The following is a 22,442-nucleotide window of genomic DNA, read 5'->3' as shown; positions in this document are numbered from 1 at the left end:
GATGAAAAACTCATTTTCAACATATAAAAATGCCAAGTTACTCACACATACAAAGCACTGTCTATTAGTGATTACTTAAAATCCATTAAAATTATTGATATCAAAATTGTGCCAAATTACATAAAACAATATTGGCTATCTTGGCTCACAATTTAAACAAGTTAAACACACATTTAATAAGCTGTATTCCAAAGCAATGCTACCCAAAGTTTCCTAAATTCTTTCAAGTAACCTGGGAGATGGGGTCAGGTGGAAGATCTGTGATTAAGAGTGGAAGGAGGTGAACAGCTTTATTTTCGCTGTGAATCATAACGAACCTTTCAGGAGGCGGAAATAATTAACACGCTCAAACGTTGTTTACGAATCCCTGCTGTTTCCACATAAAAATTTTAAAAAGGCTCAGCCTAATGCAAGACATTGGGGAAAATTCTTTTTGATAAAATGGGTCAGGCAACCTTTCAAGACACCAGCAGATAAAGATTCAGATATAAAACAAATTTATGTCAAATGATCCGTACTGAATAAAGGAGCAACTTCCTACAGCTGACTAACGGCCTCATGCTCCATTTTGTCACACAGTGCACAGCTAGACCCAGGCCCTCTCAGCTGCGGGCATTCACCATTGTTATGGGCATATTCTGGGAGTGCAATTATCAGGTATCAGAAAATACACTCGACATTTAAAATTAATTTGTGCCAAAAAAAATAAAATAAATACATCTTATGACTGAATCATAAAATTTAAATAAATCAGTTATGAGTATGTGAGAAAAGTAGGCAGATAACAGTCCGGTGGGTGACAGACAGGCACCGATGGGGGGGGGGGGGGGGGGGGTCGGTGGGCAGACTCGTTTTAACAGAGAATTCTTTTTGGGGGCTGACTAATTCGGCCTAATTTACAATTTTCATCATTCATTCCTCGCCCACGACTAACAGCACTGTTGACTGGCGAAGCGTCTGGTGCCAGCAGCAGTTTGAATACTAATTAGCATATTCATTAGCATAACAGGGAAACGGAGTTCGAGGAATGCCTCACCTGTGATTGGTTAGGGACACAGAATGTGTTGTGCCACATTAAAAAAAAAAAAAAAACATTTGTGATGATTTATATGGTCGTCTTCATCATCAGTGATCTGAAATTTAGGCTTTTGAGGACTTCCTGTGCATTGTGGAAAACCCTCAGACAGTTTTTAAAATCAAAATCAAATCAAAATTAATTTATATGGATCTTTTTACAAACAATCCTCACAATATGCTTCACAGACAACCCTGGCTTAAACCCCCACAGGAGCAAGACTAAGGCAACAGTGGCAAGGATAATCTACCTGTAGCAGATGGGAAGGAACCTCGGAAGGAACCAGGCTCAAGGGGGAAACCCATCTTCCTCTGTAGGTGAATAAAAAATATTGTATACTTGTCTGCGCCACAGTCAGTTTAAACAACAAAATGATATGAAAATGTGCTATTGCAGTTTCTCAATAACGTACATTTATTTCTCAATAAATTTAAGGTAGCAGATCAGTGAAGTGCTGCATTTGTTCATATGTCAGCATGTTCATATTTCATATCTGCTTTGATACTGGGAGCAGCAGCCTCTTGGTGCCTCAGTACCGTGTAAAAAAAAACATTGTGAGCGGAACTGGCACAACACCAGAGAAAAGGAAGAACTTTGTGATTAAAAAAATCAAATGTGTGAGGCTGGGAGGTGAGTCAGCTCCTCAGGCCGCTCGCCAGTGGCTGTGTTCCCCCAGCTGGGAAACCCAACCGTGCCAGCCAGGCTGCTCACACGTGCCACATCCGGCGACCCCCCCACCCCCACTCCACCCCCCCCCCCCCCGTCATCACCAACAACAACACCCCCCAGCCCCCACCCCCTGCTCCTGTGGGGATCCTCTTTCCTAGGTCTGGCTGACCGTACTCCGGCTAAGTATACCCAGCATCCAAGCAGAGAGCACCTGCACACACACACACCCACACACACACCGGACTGCACGTTTCAGTGCACATGTACTCATGGCCCTGCTGATAGATCCTTTATCTCCTCCTTTCCACCTTTTCCTTGCCATCTTTCTCTCCATTCCACATCCTCTCTCTTTTTATCTCTCCATATTTACATCTCCACCCAAACTCCCTTCCTCCATTTCTTCTCTCAGCTTCTCTCCCACCACCTCCCCTACTCATTCTCCCCATCCTCCTTGTGTCTGTATGTATACACAGATAACAGCGTTTTTCACAACCTGCCATCAAACCTTCTCTATGTCTCCAGAATATTTACAGCTCAATAACTGGCCTGCTGTCAGACATCTTCTTACACATCAGTCACATCCAAATGAGCATGTTAATCAAGCCCCTGTGTAATTATCCATAATTGCTTAATTATTATGGGAATCACCATTACTGGAGCTCACTGATATGAATAAATCACATCTTTATCGCAAATAAATGACGCTTTCATTGTTAAATGTGATCTAGCAGAGGCAAATAGCAACCGTTTGGGGGTGGGGGGGGGGGGGGGGCGGAGCCTCAGGCACAGCCGCGCTCTCAGCCGCGCGCTTGACCCCCACCCCCACCCCCACCCACCCCCCCCCACCCAGCTGTCATAGCGGACCTGGTTTATTGAAAGAGGATCGTTTTACCCAGTGCTGAGTGGGGGGGGGGGCATTTGGACAATCGGCAGAACAGGAATGCCTCTTTCACCCTCCACTTCATAAACAGAAGTCGACGCAATAAGTTAATCAAGTGATGAGCCAACTATATATATGTTCTATTTAACATATAGAATATAACCTATATATATCTATCCATTGTATATCTGTTCAACTACGTTCACGTAATGCACAAACACATATATTATTCACTTATACATTCTATATAGAGTATATATATGTCTGTCACTTTGTTATTCAACCAGTGCTGTATAAAAATCCTCCACATATTTAATTGTAGAAATATCTAAAATGCTATAGATTTAGGGGACATGATTCAGTTCTTAACTGCTTGATTTTCTTTTAAACTAATTAATTTAACCCAATAAATATAACAGCTTGATAATCTGCCCTGCAGTCCCCCAGCTGAGCTGCGCAGTCACTCTGCAGTCCCCCAGCCGAGCTGCGCAGTCACTCTGCAGTCCCCCAGCCGAGCTGCGCAGTCACTCTGCAGTCCCCCAGCCGAGCTGCGCAGTCACTCTGCAGTCCCCCAGCCGAGCTGCGCAGTCGCTCTGCAGTCCCCCAGCCGAGCTGCGCAGTCGCTCTGCAGTCCCCCAGCCGAGCTGCGCAGTCACTCTGCAGTCCCCCAGCCGAGCTGCGCAGTCACTCTGCAGCCCCACAGTGGAAAAGAACAAAAACATATAATAAAATACAGATGAAATGCTGCACGGTTCTTAAAATGTAAATAAACATCAAGACACCATGAAAAATAAGAATAAACAAATAAAGAGCTGTACAGGAGGATGCTGGGTAAATCTGGCCTCAGTGCAGACTGGTACTGAGTGCTGCAGTAGCTGGAGAGATGGAAGTGCTCTGCACTCAAACACGGCTGATCCTGGGCGTTCCGCTCTCTGTGCAGATCTCTGAGGTGGAAGGATCTGAATCTCACAGACACAGCAGGGAACGCGTCAAACAGGGCAGAGAGTGCTCAGTTCTGCGTGTTCTGTGTGTTCTGTTCTGTGTGTTCTGTGCGTTCTGTTCTGTGTGTTCTGTTCTGTGTGCTGTTCTGTGCGTTCTGTGCGTTCTGTTCTGTGTGCTCAGTTCTGTGTGCTCAGTTCTGTGTGCTCAGTTCTGTGTGTTCTGTGTGTTCTGTTCTGTGTGCTCCGTTCTGTGTGCTCAGTTCTGCGTGTTCTGTGTGTTCTGTGTGTTCTGGAGACGCTGGTAAATAAAATGAAACCACTGGTGTGTGATGAGATGCAGACAGTCCAGTCGATGAAGAGCACCAGACCCTGCTGCATTGGGCCTGACCTGAGCCTGACCTGGGCCTGACCTGAGCCTGACCTGAGCTTGACCTGGACCTGACCTGGGCCTGACCTGGGCCTGACCTAACCCTGACCTGGCTCTGCTGGCCCCAGTAAGCGATTCAGCACCAGGCCATATGGGCGTGCCCACTCACTGGACTGCATCTTAACCGAATGAACGAAAGGCCCAAGTCACTTACTGAAAATAAATGACTAAGATTTTGGACTTGATCTTGATCTCCAGCCACAGTGACATCACACAGCAAGCGTGCTCTGTGAAGGGATGGCTCCCACTGTCATACCTCTGCTTGATTAATATTATTTTCTAGGAAGACGAATGTATCCAGGGCGATTTGTAGCTGGAGATTTGCTGAAGAAATTCTCAGAGAAACGAGTATCTTGCTCAAGAGCGCAAGAGCAGGGTCCCTCCATCGGGGTACGGAGCCCCAAAATCCTCACCAAGCTGCTGTCAGTCACACAGTCACAGGCCCAACGCAAGACTCCTCTAACGCCACCATCTGCAGTGAGACGGTTAAATAAATGTGAAGTGCCGAATTCAGACATATCTTAACATGAACAGAACACCCTGAACAATAGATAACTCAAGCTTAATGGTGTATTGGATAATGTATTCAAAAAAAAAAAAAATTTTTTTTAATAAAAACTAAAACGGAGGGACTGTAGACTCAGGCTGTTTGCCGCAGCACCGGGGGCCTCTGACTGCAAACGGCAGAGTTGCAGAAACTTGAGAGACGAGATCAGTCTTTTCATCCGACAGTTTCCAGGCAACACAGACGAGGACGTGATTTACATCTGGAGGAGCTAAGCCCAGCGCCGTCAAAAGTACATTCAATTGTACTTTGCCATTAAAGTGACCTACTTCCACACACACACACACACACACACGCACACACACACACACGCACACACACGCGCACGCACACACACGCGCGCACGCACGCGCACACGCACATGCACACACGCACACACACCGGACAGCTTCTTCTCAGGACGGTGATGTTTACCTTCCACGTAAGGAGGAAATTGTTGGCCATTTCATTTCAAGTCAATTATGCGTCATGGCAACAGCTGTTTTTCTTTTTTTTCCCTGCTGTGTAACTGCCTGGTGGGTTTATGACACGTCTAAACAGACGAAAGGTGCATTGTAGTTGAATATGATTTTTTTTTTGAACATAACATTTTCAAGGATAATTGCCTGACCCACATGTTTCATAAGCAGAATCTGAACCGTGGGGGTTCTGACCTGCATTGGGAGAAAAGCCATGACTGCCTCAGAATGATACAGGGAAATGCACTGCTGTTCAGCACCATGGTAACAATATGACATAAGCCATAAGGAATATGTATTTGCTTACTCATATTGATAGTTACTGGACACTATGTGCACAATATGTCCATAACTTGCAAACACAATGTGTTCAATAGAGTGATACGGATAGCTTCTCAGGATAATTATGAAGTACAGTATGTATACTGAAGCAATCGTTTCTTTATATACACACTTTCTTCCTAAGCTTTTTTACTAGCTGTTCAGTCCTTATACTTTTGACATCATCTTTTACCTTGTATTTCACTGTCTCATAAATTGCTTATTATCTATTACATATGGTTATCACTGTTATGGCTAGGATTATGATGGTACTTATGGTTCGTATTAACCAGTTCTTATATGGTGTCAGCCTCATATCAGATCCTACATCGCATTGATACATTATGCTTTCTTTTTGGCCTCAAAGGCCAGTCACGAATGAACAAAAATACATGATGTGACATTTAAAAAACAGAAGCGGCACACAGTTCTGATTTTCCCAAAATGTTAAGCCTGTTTACAGTCATATAATTACCAGGAAACACTTTGTCTGTGAACTGTGAAGCATCTTTGAAATTAACGATCACCTAACCAAATTCCTTAAAAAAAAACCGTATAAACGCGTTTTTTCATTGAGAGAAAAACGCTCGTTCTGTTTGTGTTAAACACTGTGCCCACGCTCGCCCACTCGACAGGATGTCTCTCCGCGGCCTCCGCCGGGAGAGGCCGTTTCTGGATATAAACCTGCCGTCGCCCGCCGGACCACGAACGGCCAGAACAAAGCAAGAGCTGCATCCCACATTTCTGAATCCTACTGGTTAATCATCACTGCCAAAACGACAAAACTGCTTTTTTTTTTAAAAACTAAAACATTCTGCCAATATGAAAACTTCCTGTCAAAATGCTTCAGGGCAACAAACTTGACATCTCTTTATTTTTGTGCAGACACTTTTGTAGAGACATAATTACATTTTTGTGCCTCTCGGGAACTGATTGAAATTATTCGTACTAGCCTCTCATTCTCATTTGCGAGGAGTACAGTACGAGAGTTACGCCAACGGCACGTTTAATACTTTGTACGATTCTTTCTGCCGCATGAGAAATATATAGAAGATAAATACAAAGAAGATTATTTTTATTTCAGTAAATATTTGTTCCGTTATGTATGTTAGGTTTGACTTGCTTCTCATAACTCAATATAAAAACAGTGATCCGCGTTAATACTGTAAATAGATTAACTTCACACATTAGAGACATGACGTTTTAAGAAAATATAAAAAGACCCAAAGTATCAGAGTGACTCTTTAACACAAATGTGTATAAAGTGAAAACGGCTCTCGGGGGAGTTGTAGGGGTGCAGAACCTCTCCGTATTCCCTTTAAAGAGTTAAAGGGTGGCCGTGGTCTGCTGGAGACCCCATTAGGAGAGCCGTGCGGTGCTAGCAGCGGAGGCGGCCGGATCATTAGAGCGCGCAGAGTGACGGCAGACCGCGCGGCTGCCCCCTAATTGGGGCTCATTAGAGCCGGGGACTGACAGGGGCCTCATTAATGCCCCTGACAGCCGGAGACAGGGATGTGACACCTTCTGGTCAAGTGAACATCGTCTCCTCAGGTTCCCAGAACGGAGCAGAGAGGGGAAGGAGACTAACGGCAACGGTTAAAAAAAATAAAATAAAATATAAAACGTAATAATAATATAAATATGTACATATGTATTGTTTTCTTGGGTATAACCACCCACAATTTTGCCAAAAAATAAACAGATATGCTTTTTAAGGGGGGAAAAATGCTGCATCAGTCTGCAAATGCAGTACTGCACATCTACAGTGCAGGTGACTTAATGTTCCTGAGTCTGTTTAGATGGAAGTGAAACACCTGGAGGACTGTGACGTGCTCCAGCTCATGACCACTCATTGTGTAACCGCCTGTCCGCTAGTCCCCAACCCATCTCCAGACCTCCGGTCCATACCTGGCAAGGTCATTAATGTCTCCCTTGCCTCTGGCCATGTTCCCACTGACTTTAAGATGGCTCGCCTTACCCCACTCCTTAAAAAACCGTACCTTAGACTCCTTTGATGTTATGAACTATCAACCTGCATCACTTCTGCCTTTTTTGTTCAAAACCCTTGAGCGAGCAGTGCTTGAACAACTGTTCTCTTCTGTTCTCCATCAGAACAACCTGCTTGACCCTCACCAGTCTGGCTTTTGATCTGGGCACTCAGCAGAGACTGCGCTCCTGGCTGTGACGGAGGCACTTGCCACTGCAAGAGCCTCACGCCTCTCCTCTGTCCTGACCCTGCGAGACCTGTCTGCAGCATTCAAAATGGTCAATCACAAGCTACACTTTAGCTGAGATGGGCATTTCTGGGACTGCCCACTCTTGGTTTGCTTCCTATCTTGCAGATAGATCCTACCAGGTCACCTGGATCAGCATCCCCTTGTTACAGGAGTCCCACAGGGATCTGTACTGGGGCCTCTGCTGTTCTCCATATACACTAAATCTTTTGGTTCAGTCATTAATTCACACGGCTTCTCCTATCACTGTTATGCAGATGACACACAACTCTTCTTCTCTTTCTCTCCTTCTGCCTTGCAGGTTAACAAGAGAATATCTAGCCATCACCTGAAGCTCAATCTCAACAAGACTGAACCACTGTTCATCCCCTACAAGACCTCCCTACTATGCAAGCTCTCAATCACGGTTGATGGCACCACAGTGACTGCCTCTGACTCTGCAAAGAGCCTGGGGGTAGTCCTGCATGAGTAGCTGGACCTCAGTGAGCACATCAAGGCAACATCACGGTCCTGCAGATTCCTCCTGTATAACATCAGGATGACTCAACCATACCTGGCCACGCTCTCCACCCAGCTACTTGTCCAGGCTATGGTGACCTCCCGCCTTGATTACTGCAACTCCCTCCTTGCAAGCCTGCCAGCCTGTCCCATACAGCCACTACAGATGATTCAGAATGCTAATGCACTTTCCAAGTTCTCTCATGTCACTCCTCTGCTGAGGTCACTCCACTGGCTACCGGTCGCTGCCAGGATCACGTTCAAAGTCCTGACCCTCGCCTACACTGCTGCCAACAGGACAGGACCTGTGCCACTTTCATGTCACGTGTACCTCCATCCAGCACTTATTGTACTTCGTATCATTATCTTGATGTTGTAGCTTGTCATACCTCCTAGTTTGATAGGTTAGATCAGAGAGTAATGTTTACTTTGTAAATTGGACTTAATGTGTTTGTGGCTATGAATAACTGTTACAAAATGAGTATTGTACCTTATCGTACCTGTGTTTTGTAGTTGTTCCAATGAAATTCGGTATGCACTTATTGTACGTCGCTTGGATAAAAGCGTCTGCCAATTAAATGTAATGTAACTAAGGCGAATGATTATTGTTGCGTGTTGTATGCATAAGAGGTAAAACGTGTTTCCTGGGCTGTGCGGTATACCAGCAGAAGGATACAGTGATGGAGAGGTGTGTATCCACACAACCAAAGCAGCAGGACCACATGAGAGCTCTTGGCTGTCAAAAGGTTGAAATAATGTGTTGCCACTAGCAACAACTCTCTGCGCGAGCTTTTCAGTCTGCATAAATCACACCGCCTGAAGCTGAAGGCTTCATGCTATAATAAACCACGGGCCCTTTAGCAGTACAGCTCAGAAATAAATTAATACCTTGTTAATTTTGATCAATAAAATTACATTGTAAGTGTATAATTTTGCCAGTAGCTTTCCACTGAACTGAAATTTTCCCCTGAATGTGTTAGTGCTCCTAAGAATAGACCTCATTTTTGGTGACTAGGCTGTGAGGTCATGGTGGGACGACCTGACCTAAATGCGCTCACCTGCGAATCTTGAGAGGACCATCTTACCAAAGAGTTTTCCTCCTTTTCTGAAGTGAAGAGGTCTACCTTTTCTGAAAATAAAATGTAAAAGCAGATATTGACAGGTCATACGCATTCCTTTTTTTGTAAAAGCTACACAGATGTATATAACATACATACACAGTTACATTCTCCATCAAGTCCATTGGGTGACACTGGTGTATGAAATCAGTACCATTCCCTTCTATAGAAGTTAGTGTCAGTACGGCAACATATTTAAGGGAGGACATATTGTGTCAATATTTATGAAGTGGACCGCTATTTGTGTTCAGAGAGCCACATGATCCCAATATGAATATATAATATGAGCCAGCCTGGTTCCAGCTCTACATTGGGAAAGGGCTATAATGAGCCAGCCTGGTTCCAGCTCTACAGTGGGAAAGGGCTATAATGAGCCAGCCTGGTTCCTGCTCTACAGTGGGAAAGGGCTATAATGAGCCAGCCTGGTTCCAGCTCTACAGTGGGAAAGGGCTATAATGAGCCAGCCTGGTTCCAGCTCTACAGTGGGAAAGGGCTATAATGAGCCAGCCTGGTTCCTGCTCTACAGTGGGAAAGGGCTATAATGAGTCAGCCTGGTTCCAGCTCTACAGTGGGAAAGGGCTATAATGAGCCAGCCTGGTTCCAGCTCTACAGTGGGAAAGGGCTATAATGAGCCAGCCTGGTTCCAGCTCTACAGTGGGAAAGGGCTATAATGAGCCAGCCTGGTTCCAGCTCTACAGTGGGAAAGGGGGAAACAGGCACTTTCTCATGGAGGGTAGATCTAATCGTCTTGGGCTGCAGTGAGAGTTTTTTTTATCTCAACAAAAACCTGAGATGAGGGGCTAGCTGTGGGAACACTAACAATATGCTCAAGAGACGCATAACTTTGCATTTTTGGAAAGTCCTGTTCCTCACCTGCGTGCCTTTGAGGCAGCAGAGCACACACTGGCTACTTTTTTTATTTAAAAAAAAAAAAAAAATCTTTTACCAGCGTCACTAAGTACTGCAAAACATCCTGCTCAGGCCTAGCTGGGAAACCTTCTGCCGTTTTCACCAGACTGTCTCTGAACCCTGTTGGGAGAGTACGTCCCTCTAGCCTGGAGCACACGCACACCATATTAAATTCCTAGTGTTCGCCGGCTGCAGTTAGCAGCTAGTGCTGGGTCAAGGCGACTGTAGCAGGATTGAATAGACCTCCCTGGTCCGCATACTGAGCCCTGGTACAACGAGCCTAGCCTAGCCACTCTCCTCCATCTTTTCAGCATGAAAAAGATTATTTATCCGTTAGTGACATTCAGCTACCGAACCATCTACCCAATGTCTTCTCTGTTGTTCATTCAATTTTTCTGCTTCACGGGAAAAGGAAGCGCTGTGCTTTTATACACAGATCAGAACAATCATAATTGTAACCTGATCGTTTTGTTGTTGTTGTTGCTTTTGCTTTTTCAGAATTTCAGATTGTTGGAAGAAAGAGAAACAAACTTGGAAGAGATTGAATATGTGAATGGTGACAACAGACCCTCACACACAACTTAACTGACACACATGACACAAGGGCTCCCAACCCATAAGGTCAGTCCACAACTCTGTTTAAATCTGAAAATAACTGCCTAAATATACATCGCATTAGAACCCTGCACAGCGTATAATGCACACACTATGTCTCTCTCTCACTCTCTCTCTCTCTCTCTCTCACACACACACACTTACTCACACTCACACACGGCGCGCACACACACACACACACACTCACTCACACATCCCTGTAACTGAATAATACAAAGCAAACAGTGACCTACTTTTGTTGGGAACAAGTGAGAAGGAAAAGCAGGCCTGGATTCCGTTGGGGAGCAGCGGGAGTCGGAGTGGAGGGAGAGGAGGGAGAGATGGGAGCGGCTCCAACTGGTAGTGCGTGGGTCTGGAGACCAGCAGGGAGCGGTGGAGCGGTCCTCGTTCGCCCTGGCGCCTGACCTCTACCCCGACCCCCCTCTGGCCGGGCTCAGCCCAGGAGACCCCGCTGTTCCCGCCGGTCCAGCCCGGCTTTTCCGTCGAGCGCCGCGGAGCGAATAACCACAGCAGCGGCGGAGCAGCGGCGCCCCCGATCCCGCCGGCGCAGTGAGCCACGGCCGGAGAGCGCCGCGGCAAAGCGCAGAACCCGCTCAGAACCCGCTCAGAACAGGCTCAGAACCTGCTGAGAACCCGCTCAGAAAACACTCAGAACACACTCTGAACAGGCTCTGAACACACAGAACAGGCTCAGAACACACTCAGAACAGGCTCAGAACACGCTCAGAACAGGCTCAGAACAGGCTCAGAACACACTCAGAACCCGCTCAGAACAGGCTCTGAACACTCAGAACAGGCTCAGAACACGCTCAGAACAGGCTCAGAACAGGCTCAGAACACACTCAGAACCCGCTCAGAACAGGCTCTGAACACACTCAGAACCCACACAGAACAGGCTCAGAACAGGCTCAGAACCTGCTGAGAACCCGCTCAGAAAACACTCAGAACAGGCTCTGAACACACTCAGAACAGGCTCAGAACCCACACAGAACAGGCTCTGAAGAGGCTCTGAACACACAGAACAGGCTCAGAACACACTCAGAACCCGCTCAGAACCCGCTCAGAACACACTCAGAACACACTCAGAACAGGCTCAGAACAGGCTCAGAACACATTCAGAACAGGCTCTGAACACTCAGAACAGGCTCAGAACACTCAGAACAGGCTCAGAACAGGCTCAGAACACTCAGAACAGGCTCAGAACACACTCAGAACACACTCAGAACAGGCTCAGAACACACTCAGAACAGGCTCAGAACAGGCTCAGAACACGCTCAGAACACTCAGAACAGGCTCAGAACACTCAGAACAGGCTCAGAACACTCAGAACAGGCTCAGAACAGGCTCAGAACACACTCAGAACACACTCAGAACAGGCTCAGAACAGGCTCAGAACAGGCTCAGAACACTCAGAACAGGCTCAGAACACACTCAGAACAGGCTCAGAACAGGCTCTGAACACACTCAGAACACACTCAGAACAGGCTCAGAACAGGCTCAGAACACTCAGAACAGGCTCAGAACAGGCTCAGAACAGGCTCAGAACAGGCTCAGAACAGGCTCAGAACAGGCTCAGAACAGGCTCAGAACACTCAGAACAGGCTCAGAACACTCAGAACAGGCTCAGAACAGGCTCAGAACACTCAGAACAGGCTCAGAACACTCAGAACAGGCTCAGAACAGGCTCAGAACACTCAGAACAGGCTCAGAACACTCAGAACAGGCTCAGAACACTCAGAACAGGCTCAGAACAGGCTCAGAACACTCAGAACAGGCTCAGAACACTCAGAACAGGCTCAGAACACTCAGAACAGGCTCAGAACAGGCTCAGAACACTCAGAACAGGCTCAGAACACTCAGAACACGCTCAGAACAGGCTCAGAACACACTCAGAACAGGCTCAGAATAGGCTCTGAACACACTCAGAACACGCTCAGAACAGGCTCAGAACACACTCAGAACACGCTCAGAACAGGCTCAGAACACACTCAGAACAGGCTCTGAACACACTCAGAACACACTCAGAACCCACACAGAACAGGCTCAGAACTCGCTCAGATAATAAAGAGCGCTGTCACTGTTGGTCGTGCTATTCTGTCAAATCTTTATTTTGTTTACTCTGAAGCTTTGTGACCCCCCCCCCCCCCTTAATGTTTTATGTGTTGCATGACAAGTCCTGACAAGCCAGTTAAAGTTGCAGAGAAATGCTGCAATGTGAAATTATGACAAGAAGAAAAACATGAAACACACCCCAGGGAAACCACCCCTAGAAACCGAAACTGTACCTGAAAGGAAAGAAAAAGCAGAGGCAGAGTACAGCTACTGCAGAGCTACTTCAGTTTGCTGCTGAAGAAACTGTGTAATCCGGCCATGAGCTCATAAATCAGAAAATGAAACACTCTGCTCATCTACGACCAGCTGTTCTCACAAGGTCTCCGCACGCGACCAGATCCCCTGCTGATCGTACGCTGGAAGGTTCTCGCCGTGCCGGACAGGAGCCAACGGGCTCTCAGATGACTGGTTAATCATACATTCTGAACCCTTTCCACTGATGCTTCTGACATTTTTAGGCAGAGAGGCAAAACAAACAAACGATTTTGAGCACAAATTACGTTTATTGGAGGGGGCAAATTTCACTTTCTGAGTGATGATGCCACCAATTGACACAAACCTTCTCGCCGGAGGCCCGACTACCCCCCCCCCCAAAAGGCTAATCATGACAGGAGTGATGCATCATGGGAAGTTCAGGTTCCTCCAGGTGAACTCGATTACACAAGGCTGAAGAGTGAAAATCAGACCGACACAAAATTACAGCCTTTCATCTGGGCCTAATGCGCTTAGCCTAATTAAATTAATGACACGGTACGTTGCTGCACGCTGCAGCCCCTCGCATGAGAGGGTGCTGGTGAGGTCAGGCAGCAGCTCAGGCGCCCCCTGGTGTTCATTCTGGCGCGCAACTACTCATCACTAATAATAAGGCAGATTCATTTAGAATCACGCCCCCAACAGTAATACTCCCCCTTTTTCCCCCACAGTGAATTTTTAAAATCCTGTCTTTCCTCCATTTAAAATATAAATTGATGAATTTGTATCTATCCATTCTTCCTCTCTCCACATTCCCATGGTAAGGTCAGCAGACAAAAGCAAACCTTCCATCAGTGCTTGAACAGGCTCTTGGCCTTGTTTACATACAATTTGTCCAGCTGCGATAGAGCCCACAGCTGTACAGAGCTGCAGGGTTGTCCTCTCATATACTACCAAAAACAGTGTAAGGAAGCCCGCCACCCTACCCACCACACTTCACCACCCTAGCCTGCTGTAACACAGAAGCTCCACCTGCCACCTGGTTACCAAGGGAACCAGCAATCAAACCCAGCCAGGAGCAGAGCAGTGAGACACTACGACTGGAGTCCAACAACAGAGGGCAGGGTCCCACGTCTGTCTCAGACACCAGTAGCCAATCAGTGAAGGCCTCCTCACACAGTCATACTGCTAGGGATGCACATCACACAAAAGAGCAAAAATGCTCTGAAAAATAACACACAGATACAGGTATTGTGTGTAATAACAAGCATCATTACATTACATTACAGGCATTTGGCAGACGCTCTTATCCAGAGTGACGTACAACAAAGTGTATAACCATAACCAGGAACAAGTATGACGAAACCCCTAGAGAGAAGTACCGGTCCAAGTGCAGGGAACAACCGCATAGTTCAACTTGGACCCTGAAGGTTAAACTGATTAACACTAACACAACGAGAACGGCAACAACGCAGTGGAAAAAATACAAGCAGTAGTTAAGACAGTTAATGCACCTAAGTCACCTATGAAACAGCTGCCTAGTTACAACCCTAAGCTTACAGTCATTTACAGGAGGGTAGGGAGGGATGGGGAGAGGTGAAGCCTGAAGAGGTGAGTCTTCAGTCGTCGTTTGATATCATATAACATGGCAAATCCCTGTTACTACCTTTTATCATTTTTACCAATTTACTTTCATCTTTTTCGATCTTTGTTGTGTGAAGAAAAAATATATTCTTCTAATCATAATCTATCATCCTCTAGTTAATAACTCTATTATTTCTTAATCTTTGTTTCCAAAAACTCTGATGTGAATGTTTATTCTGTTTCAGCGGAGAAAACTGCACTCAAACAGCCCAGCTCATCAAGCTTTTGAGTAAATATCTTCTAAGTGGGTCAAGGCAAGGTGCCAGACAGTGTTCAGATGAAAGAAATATTTTAAAAAGCAAGTCCATTACCCATAAGCCCTCTGTAAGAGTGTGTGTGTGTGTGTGTGTGGGGGGGGGGGGGGGTGTGTGTGTGTGTGTGTGCATGTGCGAGTGTGCGTGCGTGCGTGTGTGTGTGTGTGTGTGTGTGTGTGTGTGTGTGTGTGAGTGTGTGTGTGTGGGGGGGTTAGTGAGGACATATACAGAGGTATAAAGCAAAGCGCTTGTGTTGCTAAGGCATAACTTTCCTGAGCGCTGGCGAATCATTATGAGCTATCGTTACATCTTTATATATTTACTGCTGATCGCTGAGTAAGCGCTCTCCAGCCTCGTAGCCAACGGCAACAAAATCAAACAAAGACGTTTTGACAAAGGCATAAACAGAGAACCGAAGAACCTTCAGTTCTGAAGGAGACAGGAAGATAAAGCACAGACCATGACCAGGGAAGACATCTGGAGATATCTATGGGTCGTAGCTTTCTGTCAGTCATCAAATGTAAAGGATTTGGAACCAAGTACTAAGCATCTATCCATCCATTATTTATACCCGCTTATCCTGGGTTTCTGGGGTGTTGGAGCCTATCCCAGCATGCATTGGGCGAGAGGCAGTAATACACCCTGGACAGCCAATCCACCGCAGGGCACACACACCATTATGGTAATTTTCCAATTATTGTTGGCCCTCTAAAATGTGTGAACTATGTATAAAAAGGGCTGTAATTCCTACTTGGATCACCCAACGTGGACGTAAAGGCCCTAAAATGAAAGTATGCGCATTAACCTCTGGATTCAGCATATCATTTCAAATCCAGAGCCAAAGAAACTAAAATTGTGTTGATGTCCAAATACTGATGAACTGCATTGGGTGGATGTATATCCCAGGTGAGCAGTGAGCAGGTATTGCGCACACAAAGACAGGTACCTTTCAGCCAGTTCAGTCAACATAAGCAGCATGAGGAAATTCCTTTTTTTCTTCTTCTTCAAACCATAATTGTTTGTGCCCTGCAGTTTCCAAGCTGCCCACAGAGCATTCCAGTCAGAAACCATTTTCACTGGAGTGGGTCTTTAAGGACAATTAGGATGGAGGTTGTGTAAGAAATGCCCTGGGACAGAGAAAAACACCGGGGGGGGGGGGCGCGGGTGATGAAACAGGATGGCAGGTCACTCTGCACCCCGGGAGAGGAAGACGAAAATGGGTCAGAGACATTGGAAGCAGCTTTTCAAATCAGTTAGCCACGATACAGGTGAGTGCCTGTGAACAGCAAACCACAACACCACACATCCTCCAAGGAGCCATTTCCGCCCTCTGAATGGGCATCTAGAGCGGGTCTGGGCAAACAACGTTCTATCTGAGCCAGCTGATTTAACGGAACCTTTGCAATACCACTGTTGACAAAACAAAACAACAACAAAAAATTACAAGTACAAGAAAATGTAGACCCAGGGCCCAGGGAAAGTACGTCACTGAACGTAAAAACAAGCCCCAAATCTACAGCTTTGCCCCAATTCACTTATTCTGTATCCTTGTCCCCATGTCCAGTCCTTTGAATGGGCGAATAATACACCTTATGTAGGCCCTGCTGCAACCACAAGTGTTCTTCAAGGAAAGACCTAAATACTGCCAATAATTCTCTGTGGATTTCCTTTGTCAGACAGCTAGTTAACCAACTATATTTGTTAATGATATTTACAGTTCTACAGGTTTGCCAGCTACCTAGCATGCTTTGATGTTTGTAAAGTTTTATGCAAGGAATATGTGATACAGAAACTGACAGAAATAGCAAATACACTGAGGAAACAAATGTTCTCTAGAGAAAGAACTGTTTTCGCAATTTCTGACAAAGCACACCACATTCAACAGCTAGAGATCTTCTCGAGCTGCTAATTAGTGGAATCAGGTGTGCGAAATTAGGTTTGGAGTGAAAATCATGCCAATGAAAATTGACGCCAGCGCATAACATAACTTTAATATACTGTACATTAGTTCATATAATATGCCTATCATTGAAAGTTGATGAGAAGCTGATTTTGAAAAGCAATTCTAACTCAGAGTTAAATTGCCAGGTGACAATTTGGGGAAACTAATCAGGACTTTCAAGTTGATGGTCAAAAAAAGATCTCCAATAGATTGTAGGCCTGAGTGCATGTGAGAAACATAGCAGGATTCATGGTTCACTACGTACTAATGCACAGTCCAAAAAGATAGGATGCTGACCTGGTGAACATAAAATTTAAATGGATGAATACTCCACCCCAGGTGGATAGTCCTTAAAGAAGGCACCAGTCACACTCAGAGAGAAGCGCAAAGAAGAGTTCGACCTCACAGAGGCCATGGATCTGATCTGAAAGATCAATGGGTGAAACAGACCCGGTGAGTTCCCCAGAAGAACAGGGGGAAACACATGGAAATAGCACAACTGTTCGGATGCTGGTAAATTTCAAAAACTGAGAATTTTCAACACAAAAGGTGACTAACCAAATAGTTTTTTTTTTTTTTTTTAAAGTACTGTCCCATTCTGCTGCTGCTAAATGATTTAGCAAGCCAGTTGCTAAATGAAGCTTGACGAAGAAAGTGAAAAACTGTGTACTTTCGATAGCCTACTTCAGAGGGGAAACGGTGCGTCCTCACCTGACTTACGCTGTAATCAGCTCCTGAGATATACCGTGAAATAACTGGTGTGACATTTGCTGATGTCATGAAAACCACGATGGATGATACTGGTCTTCATGAGACCAGACTGAAGCGAGGTCAACTGAACACTCCATCAAGACAGCAGTCCCGCTGTTTAGAAATCTATGTGCGAAAATATGTAGGCCAATCTTAGGTATGATCAATTACCAAAAAAAATAAAACCAGCAATCAAATCAATCAGAGGGCTGTCTCGTGAGAATTTAAAGAATGTTAAAACAGGCTGCATATCTATTCACCTGGAAAATAGCCAATGGAAGTGTGAGGATGACACAATCTGTACATTCTGTGTAGACCACAACGCACATCGCGAGCCTCACAGACACATGAAGCCCCATGTTAACACGATCATGACTTCACTTCCTGTGAACACTGGACATCAAGAGCAAAATAAGAGCAGAATCTGAGGCTGAGGGAACCATGCAATTTCTCGAAGCAACAGCGGCTCACTCAGTTAGGGGCAAGAGACAGGCACGGAACAAGTATGAAAATAAGATTAAAGATTCCTGGAATGGGCAGATCTACAGTTTTAGGAGATGCTAGCTAGCATGCCACGGCTAACAATTTGTAACTCACGAGGCAAATCCCTGATTGTTTTAGCATATAAGTCACCCTATGAATAGCTAGGGTAGTTGCTAGGCCAATGTACAAAAATAATGTACTGCTACAGGAAATCAAGGCTCCCTGCAAGACATCGCCACCTCCATTAAACGTAGGTTACACAGAGTTAACCGGTAAAACAAAATTCACGAGGACAGCTTTGGACTGAAAAAGAGAAATAGGACAACACGCCGGCGCACGCGCTGATTAATGCAGCAGTGATACGATCGTGTTCTACCGTTACTGAGCCGCACACAAAGACGGGGAGAACAGACCGCTGCGGGCGAGATACGATCGGAGAAGGAGGTTGATTACAAAAAAAAAGTAAGAAAGAAAAGGAAAACGTGAATCAGACGCACGAGAGAAAGCCAGCGACTGCGGCGGAGGCACGTGAGGAGCGGTCTGAAATGTCCGACAGCTGCGCTGAAAGCTACGACAGGTGCACGTCCACTGACAACACATTGTCCGTCATAATCCGTTTTCTGACTTGAATTACCCATCTCGTCGTGGCCCGGAAGTACTGAGACTACTCACGTTTCGGTTAGAACGGACAGTGAAAAGACCGATGGCTGCGAGTATCTCAGCAGCACAACCCTCCAAAAAGGCAGAGTAAAGCTGGAAATGTCGGTACTCTGGGCCAGTGGTTCCCAAACCTCTCCTAGGGTACCCCAGCCGGACCCAGGTAAAGTGATGCGCTCATCTCAAGTACACCTGATAAAACGAACCAAGCCCTTGATTAGTTGTTGAAATTCTTTATTGATCATTAAAATACAAGTGGCCCCTCTAGCCAGAGATGCCCCCAGATACAGAAATCATCAAAGTGATAAAAACACCATAAAGCCCAAAGGCTTATTTCCATTGTGGTCCTTTTTTCGGGGGGGGGGGGGGCTCCTGTGTGTGTGTGTGTGCGTGCGTATTTATCCACGATCTCGCACACAATATGAAACCAGTAAATGGTAAATGGACTGCATTTATATAGCGCTTTTATCCAAAGCGCTTTACAATTGATGCCTTTCATTTACCAGAGCAGTTAGGGGTTAGATGTCTTGCTCAGGGACACTTCGACACGCCCAGGGCAGGGATCGAACCGGCAACCCTCCGACTGCCAGACAACCCCCTTACCTCCTGAGCCATGTCGCCCCTGAAAATGAAATGGAGGACAAGGATAAATTAAAAACAGACATCAAAAACCATTCTGCACATCAACGAGGTCTAAATAACACCCGGCCCACTGATGTATGAGCACAGCGTGGACTTATTTCACCCATTAATGGAGTACTCTGGAACAGACAGGGAGAGAGGGCACTGTCCACGTCCGTCGACCTGGCAGGTAACTGAGCTTCTCGCGGACGAGCGGCGTCATATTCCACCCACAGAAATCCAGACACGAACAGACTCCGGACCACGTGTGGTGACCCGACACCTTATTAGCAAACTTTACGTTTCTCCTCCCTTTTTGATTGACTACCGGGGGACAGGGAGAGGCAGCGTTTGGGAGAGAGTGATGGAATAGAGAAAGAAGAAGGAGAGACAGAATACGTGGGTGAGAGAGAGAAAGAAAGAGAAAGTCAGCTGGCTCATCTCAGCATCGCTCGAGACGAGGTCTTCTCTTTGGGATGAAGTGACACCGCTGGGAATGACATCACAAAGATCCGTTCTGATTCTCAGGGTGCTTATTCTGAGTATTGACGTGGCGTGGAAGAGTCCTGACATTTTTCAGTGCGCTCTTGGCACTCCCTATGCCACAGATTATTCATGTGGCCAATGCCAAAGTCTACCTATCACTTTGCATTTCACTAGTGGATCGCTAATGAGGTAATAATCAATCACAAGTTGGTAATACACCTGCCCACCATGACACACCACCCCGTCACGACACACCACCCCGTCACGACACACCACCCCGTCACGACACACCAGCCTGCCATGTACGCATAGGAAGGCTCCACCCTCCTCTCACACTCAGGCTCCACCCTCCTCTCTCGCTCAGACCCCGCCCTCCTCTCACACTCAGGCTCCGCCCTCCTCTCGCACTCAGGCTCCGCCCTCCTCTCATGCTCAGGCTCCGCCCTCCTCTCACGCTCAGGCTCCGCCCTCCTCTCGCGCTCAGGCTCGAACCCCTAGCCCAGAGCACAGAGACAGCACTGAAAACGAAAGAGCACAAATTAAATAAATAATGAAAAGACAATACAGCGAAAGACAAAAATAAATCCCTCGGCTGCCTTTTTCCGGATGACTGCAAGAGGCCAGCACTTGAAACGCGTGTGTGGGTGTGTGTGTGTGTGTGCGTGTGTGCGCTTGCGTTTTGAGAGAGCTATACATGTGAGGTCCTGTAAGCGTAGAACTGTCTTTCTCTGTGAAGTGTTTTTATTGTAGGCTCATATTTACATGTCTCTGTGGATCTGGCAGGTTCTCTCACCAGAGTCACGCACACAAGCCTTCGCTGCTCGTTTGTGGCTCGCTATGCCAATAAAGCCAAATGGACTGAACTGGGTAAAACCGAGAGTGTCCATTAGTACACATGCTATGCTAACGGGGTGTATTTAATTGAGTGCAAATTATGCCAGATTTACTGGCTGTTTTCAGCAAACATTCTGCGCCTGCAGCTAAATGCTTCTATTAAAAAAACCCTCCTCTTCCTTCATCTCTGAATTCTCAAGGCTTGCATCTCGCCAGTTGAAATTATCTGTAACTTTGCCAATCTGCAGCTCTACTCTAGTGGTGTTTACTTAATATGCGATGAGCACTTTTTGTAAGTGCCTGCCAAATGACTAAATTATAAATTGTGGGTGCGCAAATCTTAGTGCATGGGTGAGTTTATGTATGTAGGCTACTGCATGTGACAGAGAGTCTTTGAGTGAATGTATATGAGGGAGTGTGTGTCAGTGAGTGTATGTGGGACAGTGTGTGTGGTAAAGACAAGATATTACTCTGTGTATAAGTGTACATACAGTGAGGCATTGTTCCAATACAAAAATACAGGACTGAGAGAGAGAGAGAGAGAGAGAGAGACCCCTTGGAAATAGGAGAATTTCAGAGCAGCAAAAAACCCAACAAGTGGTGAATGATAACAGGAACATAGCTCCCCAAACGCAGAGGGGATCTGTTCTTTAGACTACAGCCGGCCGCATTCCAGGCTGCTCGCTGCGGTTTTAATTCGCAGGGACATTTTTCTGAGGAGTGGATTAGCAGAGCCAGGTTTTGCAGGACGGGGGGGAGAGATTAAGGTCTCCGGAATGGTGCCGGGCCTTTCACGCTAACGCTAACACGGACACAAGGGCTAACGCGGACACAACGCACGCTCGCAGGAGCAGACACTGCACCCGTACGCTGTGCTAAACATTTCAGCGGGGGAGTCGATCTTCGGCAGCCCCTGACAATGCCGCTCCGGCAAGGTCTTTTTCTGAAAGGCACGAATCCGTGTGTCAGCCGGGCCGGCATATTTCAGGCTCCGGTCGCCTGAAGGACCATTCAGCGCCAATTCAATTGATTTAGAGCAACTCGTTCGTTACAGCAACATTTCACAGAGGCGCCCGGTTTCCATGGCGACGCCTCCCACGCCGAGACAATCATATCCGTTAAGGGCCCCTCGTGCCTGTCAGTTGCCATGACGGTCTTTCATACTCGCCACACACAAACACCCCTGCCCACTTTTGACTAATTGATCTGTCAAAAAATAAATAAATAAATGCTGGCTCTGCGCAGACGCCAATTATCTTGATTTAAAAAATCCTTATCTTTCTGGGGGATTACTGCTGTAGGTTTGGGTCAAATTGCAGCTCTTAAACCGATCGCTAACAAAGAAAGTCTGGTCACACAGGAGCCGTTTCAGCGAGCGAGTCCGTTTGGTTACGGTCTAATCTTCCAGAACAATCCGGCCAGGACGAGGTTTTAGCAGACAGCTCGACCGCAAGCTGTGCTGCCTGACCTCGAGGCTTTATCCGCTTAATTACCACCAGCCGTCCGCACTGCAAACGGCGGAATTGGGACAATTATTTACATTATCTCCTGGTTACATAACGGGCATGTCATAACAGTGCTGTATGTCAGATAATAAAGGGAAAGAAAGAAAAAGAAAAAAAAAACCCGAATGCCTATTCAGTCATGACCCTGAGGATTCAGATCTAACGGTTCTTTGTGCGCAACAGTTCAGAGACACTGATACTAAACACAGAGCGTACAGCTTCATATTCGAGTAAAAATATATACTTTTAACA

General features: G+C 46.2%; 1 protein-coding gene across 1 annotated transcript; it reads right to left on the bottom strand.

The window, feature by feature from the left end:
* Positions 1-1,289: 1,289 nt before the first annotated feature.
* On the bottom strand, positions 1,290-21,834 carry LOC118217181. The gene is made up of 5 exons (XM_035399004.1): positions 21,751-21,834; positions 20,151-20,345; positions 10,944-11,313; positions 9,127-9,197; positions 1,290-1,386 (listed from the first exon to the last, which is right to left on the bottom strand). The coding sequence occupies exons 1-5, from the start codon at positions 21,832-21,834 to the stop codon at positions 1,297-1,299; spliced, it is 810 nt and encodes a 269-aa protein (XP_035254895.1). The 3' UTR covers positions 1,290-1,296.
* Positions 21,835-22,442: the final 608 nt, after the last annotated feature.

This window comes from Anguilla anguilla, chromosome 17 (genome assembly GCF_013347855.1).
Source record: "Anguilla anguilla isolate fAngAng1 chromosome 17, fAngAng1.pri, whole genome shotgun sequence".
In the NCBI taxonomy this organism is placed as follows: Eukaryota; Metazoa; Chordata; class Actinopteri; order Anguilliformes; family Anguillidae; genus Anguilla; species Anguilla anguilla.
This window is presented reverse-complemented; position numbering and strand designations above follow the sequence as displayed.